Source organism: Balearica regulorum, chromosome 5, assembly GCF_011004875.1.
Source record: "Balearica regulorum gibbericeps isolate bBalReg1 chromosome 5, bBalReg1.pri, whole genome shotgun sequence".
Lineage (NCBI taxonomy): Eukaryota > Metazoa > Chordata > Aves > Gruiformes > Gruidae > Balearica > Balearica regulorum.
This window is the reverse complement of record NC_046188.1, coordinates 42,023,638-42,039,898: the sequence shown is the minus strand read 5'-3', so window position 1 is coordinate 42,039,898 and position 16,261 is coordinate 42,023,638. Positions and strand designations below refer to the sequence as shown.

At 45.1% G+C, this 16,261-nt stretch overlaps 1 protein-coding gene across 5 annotated transcripts in view; it reads right to left on the bottom strand.

Annotated features, from left to right (window-relative positions):
• Nucleotides 1-8,118, bottom strand: part of RPAP1 (RNA polymerase II associated protein 1) — a 45,382-nt gene extending 37,264 nt beyond the window's left edge. Inside the window, exons 1-4 of one of the 5 annotated variants that reach the window (XM_075754445.1) lie at nt 8,064-8,118; nt 2,854-3,096; nt 1,768-1,916; nt 1,116-1,208 (exon numbers count right to left, since the gene is read on the bottom strand). In XM_075754445.1, coding sequence (XP_075610560.1) covers nt 1,116-1,208; nt 1,768-1,916; nt 2,854-3,043 — 432 coding nt within the window. In that variant the 5' untranslated portion in view covers nt 3,044-3,096; nt 8,064-8,118. Of the gene's footprint in view, nt 1-1,115; nt 1,209-1,767; nt 1,917-2,853; nt 3,097-7,599; nt 7,640-8,063 lie in introns of those variants that run through there. The other 4 variants (XM_075754446.1, XM_075754448.1, XM_075754450.1 and 1 more) reach the window with 4 other exon arrangements.
• Between the last annotated feature and the right edge of the window lie 8,143 nt (nt 8,119-16,261).

Sequence of the window (16,261 nt, the reverse complement as noted above, 5' to 3'; positions counted from 1 at the left end):
TAGAGAAGGAAGATGATTAATTGTAAGTGAATTCAAGCCAGGCAAGTACACCTAAAATATCACCAAACACAACAGTTCCAGCTTTCCTGCTGTTTGGAAACCCTGCATAGCTGAATACTTTGCATTTCTGAGGATAAATGGGGCTGTACTGTACTGTGCTCACCACATGCTTGGAACAGGCTTCTTATAAGGTGATTAGAGAGCAGCAGGGTGAAGAGATTTACACAGTAAGAAGTGGGCAAGTGGTGCTAAATTAATCCTGACTAAATTTCTGTGCTGCTTGCCTAGGCAATGGAAGGGCAGGGCTCTAAACAGCCATGCACAGGAAATCCAAAGCAGACTAAGCAAAAACCTCTTGCACGTCCTTAGCCAAGAGGAGCTTAAAAATCTCTGAAGATTTGGTAGCTGCTTTGTGCACTCCTGCGTCAGGTAAACAGAACTAGTAGTTTAAAAAGTATTACTCTTTCCTTTCAAAAACACTGTGCTTCAAAATAAGCTCTCTCTTCAAAGTAACCACAGCTATCAATCACATACCAATTCCTAGCATCCGACTCCCACTCAGCTAACAGCTCTTGCTACTAGAGCAACGACTGATGATAGCAGCCATGGCTTCCAGTTTTACAGCCTCAGAAAAAAAAAATTAAGTCAAAATCCAAAGAGCTGCAAAAGAAAATCTATGCAACCCTACTTAAATATCATGCCAGGAAGAATCAGGCGTAACTTCAGTAAGTACAGACTTCATCAAACCTGGTGGACAAATTAACAGAGATTGTTCCTCAGAGGAAAACAAGCAGAACAGGATCAATTCTATTACAACAGTGCAGATTTGATTCACCTCACTAAAGAAGGGGATCGCCTTTTTTCCTAAATCAAAATGATTCCAATGTTATTTAACTTCAGGGTATAGACTGCCTACTTGATGGCAGCTTGGGAGGAGAACTCTCTCCCAAGAACACAGTAAAGTGTTCATGCCAGAGATATGTTGAGCCAGACCCTAATCTCCAGTATGCCAAGTCACTTATTCTGAGCCCTACCACCACCAAGCATTAGGCTTTGCTGTGGGGAAGTTTTAATAGTAAACGAAGGTAGCATAGAACAGCTGCTCCAAATCTTACCTCACTTTTTATCTCAGAGCGGTGAAACGTCCTTGGAAATGGGTCTCCTGTGGGCACTGGCATTGTCACTGCTAGTGCACTTGTGTCGCGTTCCTGCAGAAAAAAATTCAAACCCTGTAGAAGCCATTGCAACAACCCGGCACGTGTATATCATTTAGCTAAGAGTGGACTCAAAATCTCTCAGCTCTGCAGCTCACAAGCTTTCTGCTACATCATTGTCAGGCTCAGAGTACCTTGTGCTCATTTAGAGGCAAAGTGAGACTATTTTCCAAAAGGCTGGGCTGCCAAACCCCACACACCACTCAAAGAATCAGATAAAGGAAAACCTGGGCCAGTGCAGAGCAATGAGAACATCTCCCTTAGATGAGAAATTCACCCAAATCCACGCTAGAGCACATGCCTGCATGCAAGCAGCGTGACCTGTAGGCAGTCTGGACTGGAGAGCAAATTCAAACCCGTATTTAACTGACAGCAAAAGTATACCCAAAGAGTTTTTTCTTTCCAAGGTGCTCCAGGACACTTGTCTACAGTGCTACAACTGACTCATTTTGCTGTAGAAATAAAAACCAGCAACAGAACCCTTCATCCCTGTCACTGCTTAATTCACAGAATTCAAAAAAACACTAGAGCATCACATAAAAACCAGACATACAATAATTTTGCTGAAGACTGCTGTAATGTGTTGATCATGACTCTCCAATCTTTCCTCTGGATCTTCATCCTCGAAGTGGACACAGGCACTTTTGATCTTGGACTTTTTTGGAGGAGCTGGAGTTAGAGTTGGGAGAGTATCAGGAAAATCTGTGGAGGGGAAATAATAATATATTAAAAAAAAAAAGCAGTCAAGTTACTCAAATATAACTACTGTGCAGTAGGTACTAGAACAAAGGCTCCCTAATAGCACCTATTATTGCTTTGATGAGAAACAAAGAAGATGAGGAAGCAATAAGACAATTAAGAGTTCCTCTGTCTCCGACTTGCACTGGGTAGTGGAGAGAAGCATGCTCAAGAATTTTAATATTGAGGTATTGGCACCAATGTCTTTTTAAAGAGCTGCATAAACAGGAAAGGGTACTGTGATCTGACTGCAAGTATTAAGGGAAAAAGCAAGGCTGTACAGAAACAAATAGTATCCTTGCAGGTTGTGTTCAGGCACAGAAAAGCAAATTTCAACTGCCAGCTCTAACAGCAAGTGACTTGTATGATCATGAGCAAGTCAAGGACACATTTTCCTTGCAAGATTTAAAGTGTTGCTTTTAAGAAAGCACCTGGAGCTTCTCAGGCTATTAAGTACGACAGAAGTGCTACAGTTACTACTGATGGAAGAAAACAAAACTGCAGGAAGGACGCTTATCAAGCCAGATCTGCTGGCTCAAAGCTGGAGCTGTTAAATCTCAAAGACACCGAGAACAGGGGCTGGATAGATGGCAAAATAAGCACTAAGTGTCCGATGGGTACAAATCAAAGAAAACACCTCTTGCATAGAGACTGCAAGGTACCACAGATAGCTCATAAATGTTGACAAAGGCAATGTGTTGGAAAGGTGGTTCTACTGGCTGCTAGTAAAATTAGTCAAGTGCATTTTCCAACACGACTATGAACAAACAATACCACAAGGAGGACAGATGCAGGACAAAAGCAACACTGGGTTGAGAGGGAGGGGAAAGGGCAAGCACTGAGGAACACTGAAAGAGACAGAGAAACCTAGTAATTCAAAGAACTCCACAAGGGAAATTACCATCCAACATGACTACATCCTTGTGGTCCTTCAGTGGACGTGTCTCAGTATCTGTGCTCCCTTCCTCCCCCTTCCGCTTGTCTGCTTTCTTCACAATCTTCACTGCAGGTGAAGCTCTGGCTGCCAGGAACTGATTTTGAAAGTGCAGCAGATCTGCCTCAGACTCTCCCGGCTTTGGCCTTGACAACATCCTGCCTTCTTGCTCTTGCAGCCCGGCCCTGTGTGCTGTTCACATGGAACCTACTGAAGACATGGAAAACTGGTTACAGAACTGGATTTCCTGGGGAGAGGATGGGGACAGCAAGGGAAAACCATTCATTTTTCTCCCACTCTGGTGTTCCTGTACATACTGCAGCAGCCCTACTTCAGGATCACCCCAGGACACCCTTAGTTGTACCAGAGTCCCAGACAAACTGTTTACCTTGTTCTTCATTGCCAAACAACATGCTACTAGACAAGCCAACACCTGGTCTACCAGCCAGCTGGGAGCAGAATGGCATCCATCCAGAAAAAAAAACAGCCAACAAGTGTATAACTGCCAGAATGCCAACAACACGGCCTTGGTTTTGCAAAACCACAGAAGCACCTGGTCCATGACAACAGATTTGACTTACTCAGGTATCAACACCAGGCAAGAACATCAGAGGCACAGTATCATGCAAACTTCCTCCCTCCAGCAGTCTTCTCGGAATCCTAGCATTAGCATCCCTGTCAGGATGCAAGAGCCTGTCTATACAGATTTGGACAACGCATTCACTCTCACTGACTCTGCTCTCCTTCTCACTCAAATCTCCCAAGTGAAAAAGTTTTTCTTCCTTATATAGTCCTCCTGCTCTAATTCTCTCTCACTCTTTCACTGCCCTCTTCTTGGCAGAAGCCATGCTATTTCCAAGCATTTTCATTCACTGCCCAGGACAGTTTGGGGTTGAAAGCCAAGGGTGGCATTTATAAAGACCTTTACCTCTGTGTATATGAGAACTTACTAGGAAGGCAATTATTCCACCTCCCGTCTACTAGGCACGAAAACATTTGTACTTCTCCTCACCTCTTACTCCCAGAGCGGTATTCTGGGACTGCCAATCCATTTCTCGCAGGCAGCAAGTAAAGTGTTTGCAAATACATTTCACACTAATTGAATCACTGATCAGCACTAATGCTACAGACTCGACACCTTCCCACACTTGGTATGCTGAAATATTTTGTACATATTTGATCTCTACCACTTTTAAAAGCCCATCAGGACCTGATGGTTTATTGTGCAGTTGGAAAGGAAAGTGGATATGGATTTTTAAAACAACAATTACCTGCCATATGGTTAGGCTGTATGCACGAGAAAATGCAAAGCTTAGAAGTAAATGTCTGTCTTAATTTCAGACCAAAACAAAGTTCAATCATTGTGCTGGCACAGCCACTGCCCTGAAACCAATGTTTTGTCTTTTGCTATTATCATACTCTATTGTAAAATATGTGGGGAGATACCGCATGAGGTAATTCTTGTGTCTGTTGGCATCCTCCCCACGAGGTAGTTATGACCTATATTTGGAGTATTTATACCATTTTCAGGGATCTCATTCTTCACCAGTGTTGGTTAGATGTGATGCTGCTGGTTCCAAAAGCACGAAGAGGTCCAGGGAGTTCGACAATTGATTGATTTTTGGTGTGGGGGGGTTTATTTGGGTTTGTGGGTTTTTTTTGTTTTGGGGTGTTGTTTGTTTTTTTTTTTTTTAATCAAGACCTTAGTGTAAAACCACCAACCATATAAGAACCTCTGAAATTCTTTTTCTTGCCCCTCATTTTGTGCAAAAGCTGGACTAAAACCATTCAGACTTAAGAGTTTTGTGTACCAAAACAAAGTGGATTTTCAGAGGTTTTGAGGTTTCCAGGGACTCCATTCACTTCAGCACTTCATGACTGAGGAACCAGACCTCTTCATCCAATGCCAGTATCACGAGTTAGTTGCTCGATTTCAGACATCTCAAAACAATGACCTTAATGAAAGCTGTCAGCTCAAGAGTCCCAGAACAACAACTTTCATTTACACCAAGCCTACATATGGCACAAGCAGCAGCAAGGGGAACTTCCCTGTACCCTCTGAACAATAAAACCCTCTCCCAGCACACAGGGAAAACGCCCGAACGTCTCTGCCAACACTCTCAAAGCCATCTGTGGAACACGGCCACTAGCAAAGGCTACTTCAGGGCAGGAACGGAAGGGAGCAGCCTGCGATGGTGCCTTGCTACTGTCGGAGAAGGACTTAACACAAAAACACCTGGGATGTCATTGCGGTTCTGACTGATGCTGAGAATGCAGAAACACTCCCTTTCAGTTCAGTTTCCTTGCAACTGCACAGCAAAAACTGCAGCTTCTGCAGACAGCTCCTTTTTTGCTCACTCCTAGCATAAGCACACACCTACGTATCAGTTTTTTAGGGAGCTTTCTGCCACCCCAGGGACTCCAATAGTCATAGTTCAGTTGATGGGCCCCTCTTTGATATGCAAAAGTAGCACCACACGCATCAGAAGCCAAGTGTTTCATGCTCTATCATCACAGGCTTCAAAGCCCAAATAAAGATGATGCTAGGATTAACAGACACAAAACACCCAGTTATAAGCCAAGTGTGCTGCTAATCTTTCTGCAATAAGCCTCTTCCACACAGGGATGTACATACATTTGTCCAAGTTTCTGTGTATTAAAAACATTAATCAAAAATACAGCGGGCCTTGAAATTGCCTTCATTTGCCTGGGGAATTGTCAGGCACAAGAATTCATTCAGCATTCATTGTCTCAAGAGGTTAGATGTTGTTCCAGGAACCATTTCCTCAAAGTCACTCCCTCTTCCATATGGATACAGCAGCCACCCAGCTGTAAAGAGCTACAAGATGGTGATACAGAAATGGCCATTAGTTTGGTGCAAAAATAGATAAAAGCTTTAATGTGTTCTTCCCATGTTCTAACTGGGTCTAGAAATTTAATACAACCATGGCCTCTGACTTGGTCCTTCTGCTAGAAATTGCTTATATACACATGGCACTTGCAGACAGACAGAAGGTAGCGAAAACGGTTTGCTTTCTAATGGTACCTTTTTCCACGTCCCCTGGAAGTCATCTAAGCACATTAGCAACACTCACCTGGCCATCATAAGGAGTAATTCTTATCCACCAGGACTCAGAGAAAACATGCAAGAAAAGTAACACACTACTGATGATCAGCACTAACCCCAGCATCGTACAGTCTGGTTATCTCCAGTCTTGCAACTGGCTATTTAACAGCTAACTGCACACAAACTGTTTGCCTAGAGGGACCACCATGTGGCCAACATACGCAACCTGCTGAGGATATTGTCCTAGGAACGCATGTAAGGGATCAGAAATGCTGTCAAAAGGCCATGAGCACCTATACACACCAGAACACAGTGATTGTTATGTGAATACACTATCATGACCTGTTGTATCCCCTGTCTGCAGTAAGAGTTCCAATAAAGTTTTCTGTCATGCTTTGGACTTCCCATGGATACTGTCTGAAAAGCCCATCAGCACTGCAGGAAGTTTTACAAATCAGCAGGGACCAATGGTCTAAGTCAGACTAAAAGAAGATGCAAAAGCACAGAAGGCAATAAAGCCACAGACTGCTTCAAGCGCCAAGATACACTTTTGGATTAAACAACTTCAGCTCAAGTGTAAGCCTAAGAAGGAAGGCCAGTTAGGACAGTAAGGGACCCTAATCATCAATTAATGCAGCCTAGTATTTCCCAGAGGATGGCTTTTACTTTACAGAAGAAGTGAGGTTTATAATACTCTTCCAATGCTTTCCAGAAGCGGCATTTAAGCTTCTGAAGCATATATTACCAACCTTTGCCACTACTCTCTGCAGACATAAAACAACATAAGAATCAGGCACAGCATCTGTTTGAGCAAAGTACCACTCCACTCCCGTCCAAGGTTTTTCCAGGTGCCATCAGGCTACAAAAAATTCTATTTACTTGACATAATCCAATACTGTTATGATTTTTATTTTATTTAGCATCTGCATTTACAATTAATTTTTCTTCTACAGTAAGTGGGGCCTGTAGGCCTCTGCTACACCACAACAACAGCCATGAACTGAACACAGTTAGAAGAGAAAAAGTAGCAAGTATGTGTAAAAGCAAAGAATCACCTCTGGCTCATACTGATTTCTGAACCCTGTCACTTCCCCCCCCCCATCTGCCACTCTACAACTTTGCATTCTTTTGTTAAAGTTATCAGAGTTGGGTCAAAGAAGAATACAAGGTCCTGCTGCCACAATTGGTGCCTCAAATTAACGTATTTCTTCAGATCCTGTTGGTTGAGGTAAGGAATTAATGGAGAAGCAAAGAGTTACATCTCAGCCTCTCCAAGGCAGCTCCACAGTCAATGGAAAGCTACAATTTCTGTGCTCTAGATTAGTGGTCAATGAAAGCCTCACTCAAGATTCTTGACTACTTTGCACAATGGTGATGTGCATACTCTGCTCTGTCACAAAAAACACTTTCTGCACACAGTAATGACTGACAGTCTAAAACATCTAGACTTGTCAAGATAGGCAGCAACTTTTATCTGCTATAGTGAAGGCATATACCTGTACAGACCCTCCTCCCAAAAAGAAAACCCCAGTCAAAAGCTGCAAAAACGTCTCCTCAAAGAGGCTCCACAGCTCACGCTGGTCACATAAGACTCAGTGACTGTTACTTTGCCTGTCAGGCACATACTACGTGCACGCATACAGCACCTTGCCTCCAGAAACGCTGCTGTCCCCAGCTTGCCTGAAGAGTCTCTGCAATAAAGAAGCACCAGCATACTACAAAATAAAATTAAAAGCAACAAGCTGCTATTAAGAAACTAAAGAACTGATGCATCCTGACGCTTTCACAGCCCTCACAGGCTTTGCCTGAACGAGTTTGAATCGAAGTCTCAAAGACACACAGGTAGGCTAGGCCCGGAGGGTTGGCGAGGCCTCTCCCTGAGGGGAACCGCTCGGGGGAGGGACCGGCCAAACACTGCCCCGCAGCACAGGGCGCCCGGCGGGCACAGCCGCTACCCCAGAGGCCGCACGGCGCCTACATCCGAGCTACCCCTTACGCTGTAGTAACGGCAACATCGGGGCCCCGCTGGCTGCCCCGAGCGAGACCCGGCCTCCCCCGCCACCGCCCACGGCGGACCCCGCACCCTCAAGGGGGAGAAGGCCCCGCTCACCTCCGCTCACCCCGCGCCGCTCACCGCCAGCACTTCCGCTCTGCGCCGCGGCAGCTACTTCCGCCAGACAATACTTCACTTCCGCCCGCACTTGCTGCCACCTCTCCGCCGGCGTGGATGGGGCGGCGCCATTTTGGTTCCCGTCAGGGCTGTCGCCCCTGGGTCCCCAGAGGTTTCCCCGCGGGGTGGGTGCGTGGGGCGGCACAGCGGGCGCGGCCCCGCGGTGACTCTGAGGCGGATCCCGTGCCGACTCCCCCGCTGGCCGGGGAGAAGGGGCGGGGCGGGGGGGCGCTGCCCGCTGCTGCTGGCGGCTCGGTGGTCCTGGGAGGAAGAGCTGAACTACGTCGCCAAGTTCGCTCTTGGCTTGTGCAGGCCAAGTGCAGGTTCTCCCAGGCGCCTTCGTTGGATCTAAATAGAGGGCACCTGCGTCCAACAGTGTATACCTGTACATATAGAAATGCATTTATGTAAACGGATGAGTGTGCCTTTTGATTATTAGAGGGCGTTGATGTGCTTGAGGCTGCAAGTATTTCAGGAGAGCAAATACATAAAGCTATATAAACATAGCTGTAATTTATTAGTCGTGTCTGATTATTCATTTATTATATATGCCAAGCTTTATTAAGAACTACTGCAAAGCTGTCATAGCAGTAGAAGCATTGATTTTAATATTGGTCATTAGTTTTAGTGCTTGGTAACCTTTCAGCCTTTTTACCTGAGAGAGGAAGAGTACAGACACAGATCAGAGGGCTTGGGCTGGACCAAGTGGGCTCACTGGAAAGGACTCACTGTTCTTTTTATCCCTTCAGAAGACTGTGATACTACAGCAAAATTACAACCAGGTACAAGCTTTATACGTTATGAGCATCAGAAACGTTTACATTTATAGAAATTAAGATAAACCTTTATCCTGTCAACAGCCAGCCAGTCTTAACCACAGTGTCGGGGAACCAGTGTCATGCTGAACTCATACAAAATGGAAATTCCAGGTGAAAATACTGAGCAGAAAACATCTCCCTCAGCTGTGCATCTTCCAATGAGCAACGCTTTTCCTGAGATGGTGAAGTTGATGACTGTGCTGTTTCAGATCATTGAGCACTTCTTGAAGTAGGAACCACCAAAATCACTTGAAGATGCTCCATTAGACCAACTAAGCCTCCAAGAGTGACCCTGGTTCTAACCTTATGAGTGGACATTTTTCTACCACCTGATTCTGGCACAGGTGTTTGAGCAGTTACTACTGTTACATCTGGTGCTTATAGGTGCCCCTAGCAGGAGGAATAAACAGAGCTGCTCTTAATTACATTTGGAGATTCTCAGAAGGGAGTCTCGAGAGTGTTTGGAGTGCTTCTCTGATGCTGCCCTGCCAGGCTGCAGTTCATCAGCTGGTGGAGCTCTGCTTTGCACTCCCTAAAGGAACTGGAACCAAATTAAAGTTAAACCTAGTTCAGGAATAGCAGTAACTGCTGAGAAATGTGATGTCCGATCCTCTGTTTCACTGAAATCAACTGTTACCCTACCATCACCATCTGCCACTTAATTTTGTCATTCCCAGTTTCTGCTGGTTTGGAATGCAAGAAACACTTTGAAATAACTGTTCAAGTTTCTTGCAGTTAAACCTTGAGAGCAGCAGTTTCCAGTCCTTTTTCCATGGAACCGCCCAACATTGCTGATGGCTCTGAGGCTCTGTTGCTACCACAGGCCTGCGTGACCAAAGTGGGAAGTTTAATGTTTCCTTTGGTGCTTTGTTGGCTTTTGCGCATCGTTGCTTGTGGGTCAGTGAAGGTCATGTAGGGCTGCTCTAAAATCTATTTAAATCAGTGGATTGTGCCTCTGCTTGAGGCAAAAGGTGGAACTAGGATTTTAGTTTTTTGCACAGCTCATCTTCTGACTGGACAAGAGAGCACCATTGATTTCACAAAAGGGTTTGTCAGATGCATTGGTGTGAGTAGAAGACCTCTCGCACTCTAAGGCTTTTCTGGTGCTGAACTTAGGAAGGATTTTCCATGGGCCCTGATGAAGACATTTGGGTTCTCTTACCTGGACAATAAGGCAGGGAGGCCTTGGCACTGGTTGGGTTGGAGCATGTTTGGGTTAGGTTTTGGGACTGTCTGACAACTGCTTATGAGGTTGAGCTGTTCTGACTCCAGGGAATTTAATAAGTAGTTGTAAGGTCACTTTGACCTTACTAATGTTGTTAGTATGGAAATGATGTAAATGAATGACTATTCATCCAGTGAAAGAAGGTACCCTAAAGGTGTTGTAGGATGTTTGACCCTATGTGTCTTTAACTGAATCAGTTTAGTAAACTAGATGTCCTGAGTCAAGAAAGGGCCTGTTTGAGTTATGGTTCCTCGGGGTGGTCTGCCCATCATCTTTTCCTCTGAAACCCAGGAGAGGAGCCTATGGAGACATAACCAATTGCTAGCTGAATTTTGCTTTGCTTGAGTAGTCCTCTGATTCTAATCATAAAAAACCTTAACTTTGTCTCTTGCTTTCTGCTGAAGTAAGCCTGTACCTTTCTGTAATACTTCTCATGTGAATTGTCAGCATTGAACTTAGCAAAACTAACATGTTATTTGAGTTATATCTAATCTGAAACTAATCTGAGGGTCAACCAGGCAGAACTGGTCAATACCCACAGACGGTAATCCTACCCTGAGCATGGGGTGGCATTCAAGCCTGACAGCCATAAGCATTTTTCCTCCCAGATTTCTCTCATGCTGGCTGTACAGGTTCTGTGGCCACACGCAATGTCTCTTAGCATGCATGTGAAGTGCGTAAATAATCTTTTTTGTCAGAAAGATATAAAAAATATACTCAGAATATGTTCAGTTTTAATTACTGCAAGACAGGAATGCTTCCCATCAAAACTGCCAGAGTTTTATGTATCTTTTCTTCATTCTATTAATTATTTACCTTCAGCTTTAATAATACAGTTAAGGGCACTATATATAGCTTATGCTCTATCAATAAATCATGCTTATGCATCTTCATATTTATCCTATAAATTATAAGTACCAACACACTTGCGTGGATCTGCTACGCTGTTCTAGCAAATAAATTCCCACTAGAGCATCTCTAAGAGTCATTGGAGGTGAACTCAAACATTCCTCACTTAAGGAGTGCTGTTTTATGAGATTTTTTTAAAAGGTCATCAGTCTTGTCACAAGCCCTGACAATCTCCCTCATCCCCTTCTTCTAGCTCGCCACAAGCAATTAGTTTCACGTGACTTTCTGGAGGATAGTTTTGGTCTTCCAAAGCAGGGAGAAGCATGAGAGCCTACAGCCAAATGCTTTCTCACTGGGTTAGAACAGGGAAGGAATCAGAATGACAAAGACAACATGGCAGTGGCCTTGGTGACATTAGAAAGGGTAAATCTGTAAACGCAACAGTATTATGTGTGTTGCAAAGATGAAAAATATTAGCATGAGTTGTCTAAGAAGCAGATGACCAAGGACATGGATAATCCTAGCAGTTTGTTGCCAGAAGACAGAAACTGAAGTGAAGAGAGTAGCTGGAGAGCAGGGTGGTGGGCGGTACACAGGTCTGCTTGGGAATGGAGAACAGATGATAATATGGGATAGGTCCAAGATACAAGTCCTTAACTTGTGTTCACCTGTAAAAAAGAGTTGAGTCTGGTAGGACCAAATGTGCAGTAGTAAGTTGTCACATGTGCTAAAGGTTCAACTCCGCAAGGGGCTAAGCACTGAACACAGACGGAATGGTAACGTATCACGCCTCAAAGGAGTGGTTGCACTGCACATCAACACCAACATCTGCAGGAATCCAACCGGAAGAGTGAGAGCACTGTGCCAGCAGAGCAGCGACATACACACAGTGGTGTGATGCACAGCACATCAGGATTCTCTGTCGTAGCAAAAAACCTACACGTGTTCTTAAGGAAATCTGCATGCATGAGAGCAAAACTGGACTGTGAGCAATCAATGGCGGCTTTCTGGCTGGTGGGAGAACATGAGAGGTGAGCAGAGATGGTGTGCATGTCCGAATATCCTCAGACATCCACCCATAGAGCTTTGGATGGCTTTTTCTGCAGTTCTGACCTACTTTTGGGATGGAACCCTGGGACTCCATGGCAGTAACACCTCACCAAGCAAAGGCTGCTGGGCATGCATGGGACTAGGTGAAGCAGGGATATTTTGAATCGAACCTCTACTTGCTCACCAATAAAAAGCGCGCATCCATGCCCAATGTGAATTGATTTAACCACGTAAGTGAGGGGGAAGGGTTGTGTATTTTAAAAGCCCAAACCAGCAGAGTATTACTCATCTCTAGCAGTGCATCTGCCAAACATTATGTTGGCTTTTGACAGTTAGCATGGGATTTCCTCTTTGTTGTTTGTTTTATCAATTGTTTCTATAGAAATGCCATTTTTATCAGACTAAATGAAAATATCCTGAAATAACTCACATCTTCAGCAAATAAAGATATTTCTTGCTCAGTCTATGTAACATATCCCTATCACACTGGGTCTTCCTCCCCTCATTACAACATCGAAATAAAACCCAGCTAAAAACGAGCTGCTGTACAGCTGAGACTCCAGAGAACAGACTGCTGTGGAAATTAGAAGGGGCAGTCAAGCAAATGTGTTTCTCAAGTCAGGTCATTCAAACGCTGCCTCTGAAGAGTATTGCAGGTGAAAATCGGTGTTTGCACAGATGGTGAACACATCGTCATTGACAGTCACTGCTTCACAGAAGGCTTAAATGAAAATGGTCTCTGAACTTACCCTGCCTGACAATGCCCTCTGCCCCTGCTGTCGCTGAGGAAAAGCAACATTTCTGAAATTCAGCTTCTCTGGGCTGAGGACAGTGTCTCTCATGGCTGCTGCTGCGGGATCTGTCTGCCAAAATCTGAGCGACATAGTGGATGCCTTCAATTCTACTGTCATAGATTTTAAAGGAAGCCTGTCAAAGTGCCTAAGCCTGATATTTCACACAATTTAAGACAGTTTAAAGCACTGGATGTGCTCAAATTATTATCCTCCGTGGCAAATCTGAAGAACTGGATGTTTTGTTGGCAATTCTGGATTTGTTCCTTTCGTCTCTTCAGATTATTTCCTGTTGTATCACAGGGAAGATCTTATACTTCTGCACCTGAGCAGGATGAGAGTGATGCATTCGTGCTTTATCCAAATCCCATCTGTACTAGCCAGAATATATACTGAAAGGACTGCCATGGGAAGCTCATCTCTCCCAGGCTCCAACTCCCACATCCTGGGAACGGAAAGCACGGCCTCTGCAATGCACTTGCTTTAGGGAGTCAATATTCAGTGTAGGAGCATCGCAGCAGCTAACTTGTACTACCAGTGGACCCAAGCCTGAAGTACTTAACTCTGAATAGATGTGCTAAGGCTGCAAGATCTGCCAAGAGTTTTTAACAGTGTTAATCATGATGTCCTGATGATTTAAGTCATCTGGCAGAACTAACTGCAGTCACACAGAGTTGGGGTTTTGCCTTCATCTTTGGAAATGTAAAGGGCTGTGGTGGGTAGCTGCGCCTCGTCTTTGTGAGTACTTGGCCGTGGAGTCTTACAAGGCCACAACTGGTTTCCCATCTCCTTGGGAGTGACATGAAAAGCTGTGGGTTCCCAGAAGAGTGTGCTGGCTCTCAAGTAGCAACTTCTCAAGTAGCAACACTCACTGTTTCACTGAGTCTTATGTGTTTCACCCAACCGTCTGGGTAGGGAGAGACAAGCAGCCTAATGAGAAACAGCTGTCTAAAAGGATAGCCCAGCAAGGTGAAGAGATGTCTGGAAGAGAGGTATTCTAAGGAAACTACCAGAACGGTATTGTTATCACATGGGATATCTAAGACCTAGCTGTGTCACTGGTGCATAGTGCCAGTCACTTTTGAACTCTGTTGCCACCTCATATGCTGAAGAAGTGCTTTTGCCAGTCTTCCACAGGGTAGGAACTTGCACCCTTTTTTTCCAGAGGCTCAGTGCTTGTCAAGTTTGGTGTATGCCTGGCACCAGGACAGTACTGTTCCCTCACTGGTGGTACTTGGTGATGGAAGTGAAGTCATCAGAAAGCTTCAGCTGTACACGCTTCTCTACCAGGTTGATGTGAAAGCATCTTTCTAGAGTACACTCTTATGCTCATTGTTTGCCTGACAACAAGTTCTCATCAGTGTTGTTTTGTTGGTGTTTTTTTTTTTTAATTCTTTTCAGAGGTTAGCTATTGTTATCTCTCATGACAGTTGCCTATGTCAGGAGCAAAGAAGTTGATAGTGGCCAGAGGAAAGCTCACAGGCAGAGAGCCTCCCTCCTGTTAGTGGCAAGCAGTACCACTAGCAACACCAACATTTAAAAGCCCTTTTCTTCAGTAGCACAGTTACAGGGAGCATTGATTGCTCAGATGCGTGCGTGCACCTTTTAATTTTGGTTTGTCATTGAGGGCCATGCATTTTAAAAGTCTGTTTGGCACTGGACAACAGCCCTGAGTGCTGGCAGGCTGCCTTCTAGAGACATACAGCAGCAGCAACTGCACAGCTTTCTTCCCATGGGAAAATGTTGGGAACTCTCCAAATTATTGACTTGGCTCTGGAATGGCACTGCCCAGATGGCTGTTCTGCATCAAAAGTAGTGAGCCGTGGAGGTCAATGGATAGATTTGGTCTTCCAAGTTTAACTTGGGGAAGAAGTTGGCCAAGAAGTATTTCCTGCTAGGGACCAGAGGTATTTGCTCTTCTTCCAGCCATACACACCATATTTTGGTGATTGGAGTCACCGGTGATTTGCCTAGCCTAAGATTGCTCCTCTGGTCAGCCACTGTATCTAAGGTCCTCTCTTTCCTATTTAAGGTAACAAAATGTTGTGAACAGATTCTTCCATTGCTACTGCCTTTGATTTACAAAGCCCCTCAGTGCTGAGGAGAGATATTCTGGGGGCTCAAAGTCCCCAACGTTGTCCGTAGCACCCCATTAAAGTTGGGATACCTTTATAATATTTTTTTAAAATACTTTTGTCCTCATTTGCTCCGAAGTACTTTGTGGACAGGACCTGGGTACTATTAAGCTGCGCTACCAACTCCCTCTGAAAAGCAGGGTACACCAGCTCAGGCTTGGCACTACATGAGCAGCAGCAGAAGCTTCAGAGGATGCTGGTGGACTATTCTAGGCACAGCCTTTTGCTGCTGCCTGACTCTCAGAGCATCTGTCCAGTTTTATGCAGGTGTGTTCAGCATACATGAAATAGGAAATGTCAGCACCTGCAGAAAAAAAAGCTCTTGTGTACAGAGAAGGGCAGAAGCAGCTCTAGGTCCCTCATGCTGCCCATGGCCCTTCATGTCCTACCTGGGGCTGAGAGGACGGCATCTGTTCTGTCTCTGTCAGTGGAGGTTGGAGATGTCCTCCGTCACCAGCAGCCCCAAAAGAGAAGAGCAACAATTTGAAGAAGCAGCAAAGAGAGAGGTTGAATTCTGCCCCAATACAGTTAGGAGAGGAATAGCCTTTGCTTATTGCTAAGTACTTCTTGGGAATGACTCAAGGGAGTGCTCTCAGTGACAGTCACAGGGACAGAACTAGGAGGGGTTTCTCAGGACTCAAAGATTGAAAAAGCTGGGAAGTAAGAAGTTGTGGGGGGTGGTGACTGTTCAGGTATTGGCAATAGCACATCATAAGGAGCAAGATAAGGCAAAGATAGAAATAGGAGACAGGTGCCAAATTTGAAATGCACGAACCAGAGGAATAGATGAGAAGGGAGAACATTTCATTCTGAAAGGAAAGAGCAAATGTCAGTGCAAATTCTGGCATGTCTGCGCACCATGGCAATAACATTACTAAGCCTAGAGCTTGAGAGTAGGCATCACTGCCACCAGGAACGAGATAGTAGGAGGCAGGGCAGGGACATCTGAGAGAATGGGAGGGACACAGTATGGAAACAAAAAGCCTGGAGAGTAGAGATGGGCTGAGAAGCAAAGACAAGACAGTGAGCAGTGCCAGGAGGTGATGGTGGCAGGAGGTGGCAAGGAATGAGGAGCACTTCACCCCTCTAAGAGATGGCCCTTGTCTTGGGCCTCACATCTGTGTGGGTGGCACCTATGCTCTCCAGCCACGTCGGGTCCCCAGAGGTTTTGTACGTTGGCTGTTACAGCCCAGGCCTCCCTGGGCACCAAGGCTGCTGTTTACACCGGGGTGCCCATGTGCCAGGGGGGTACCAGTACTACCTGGCTCAT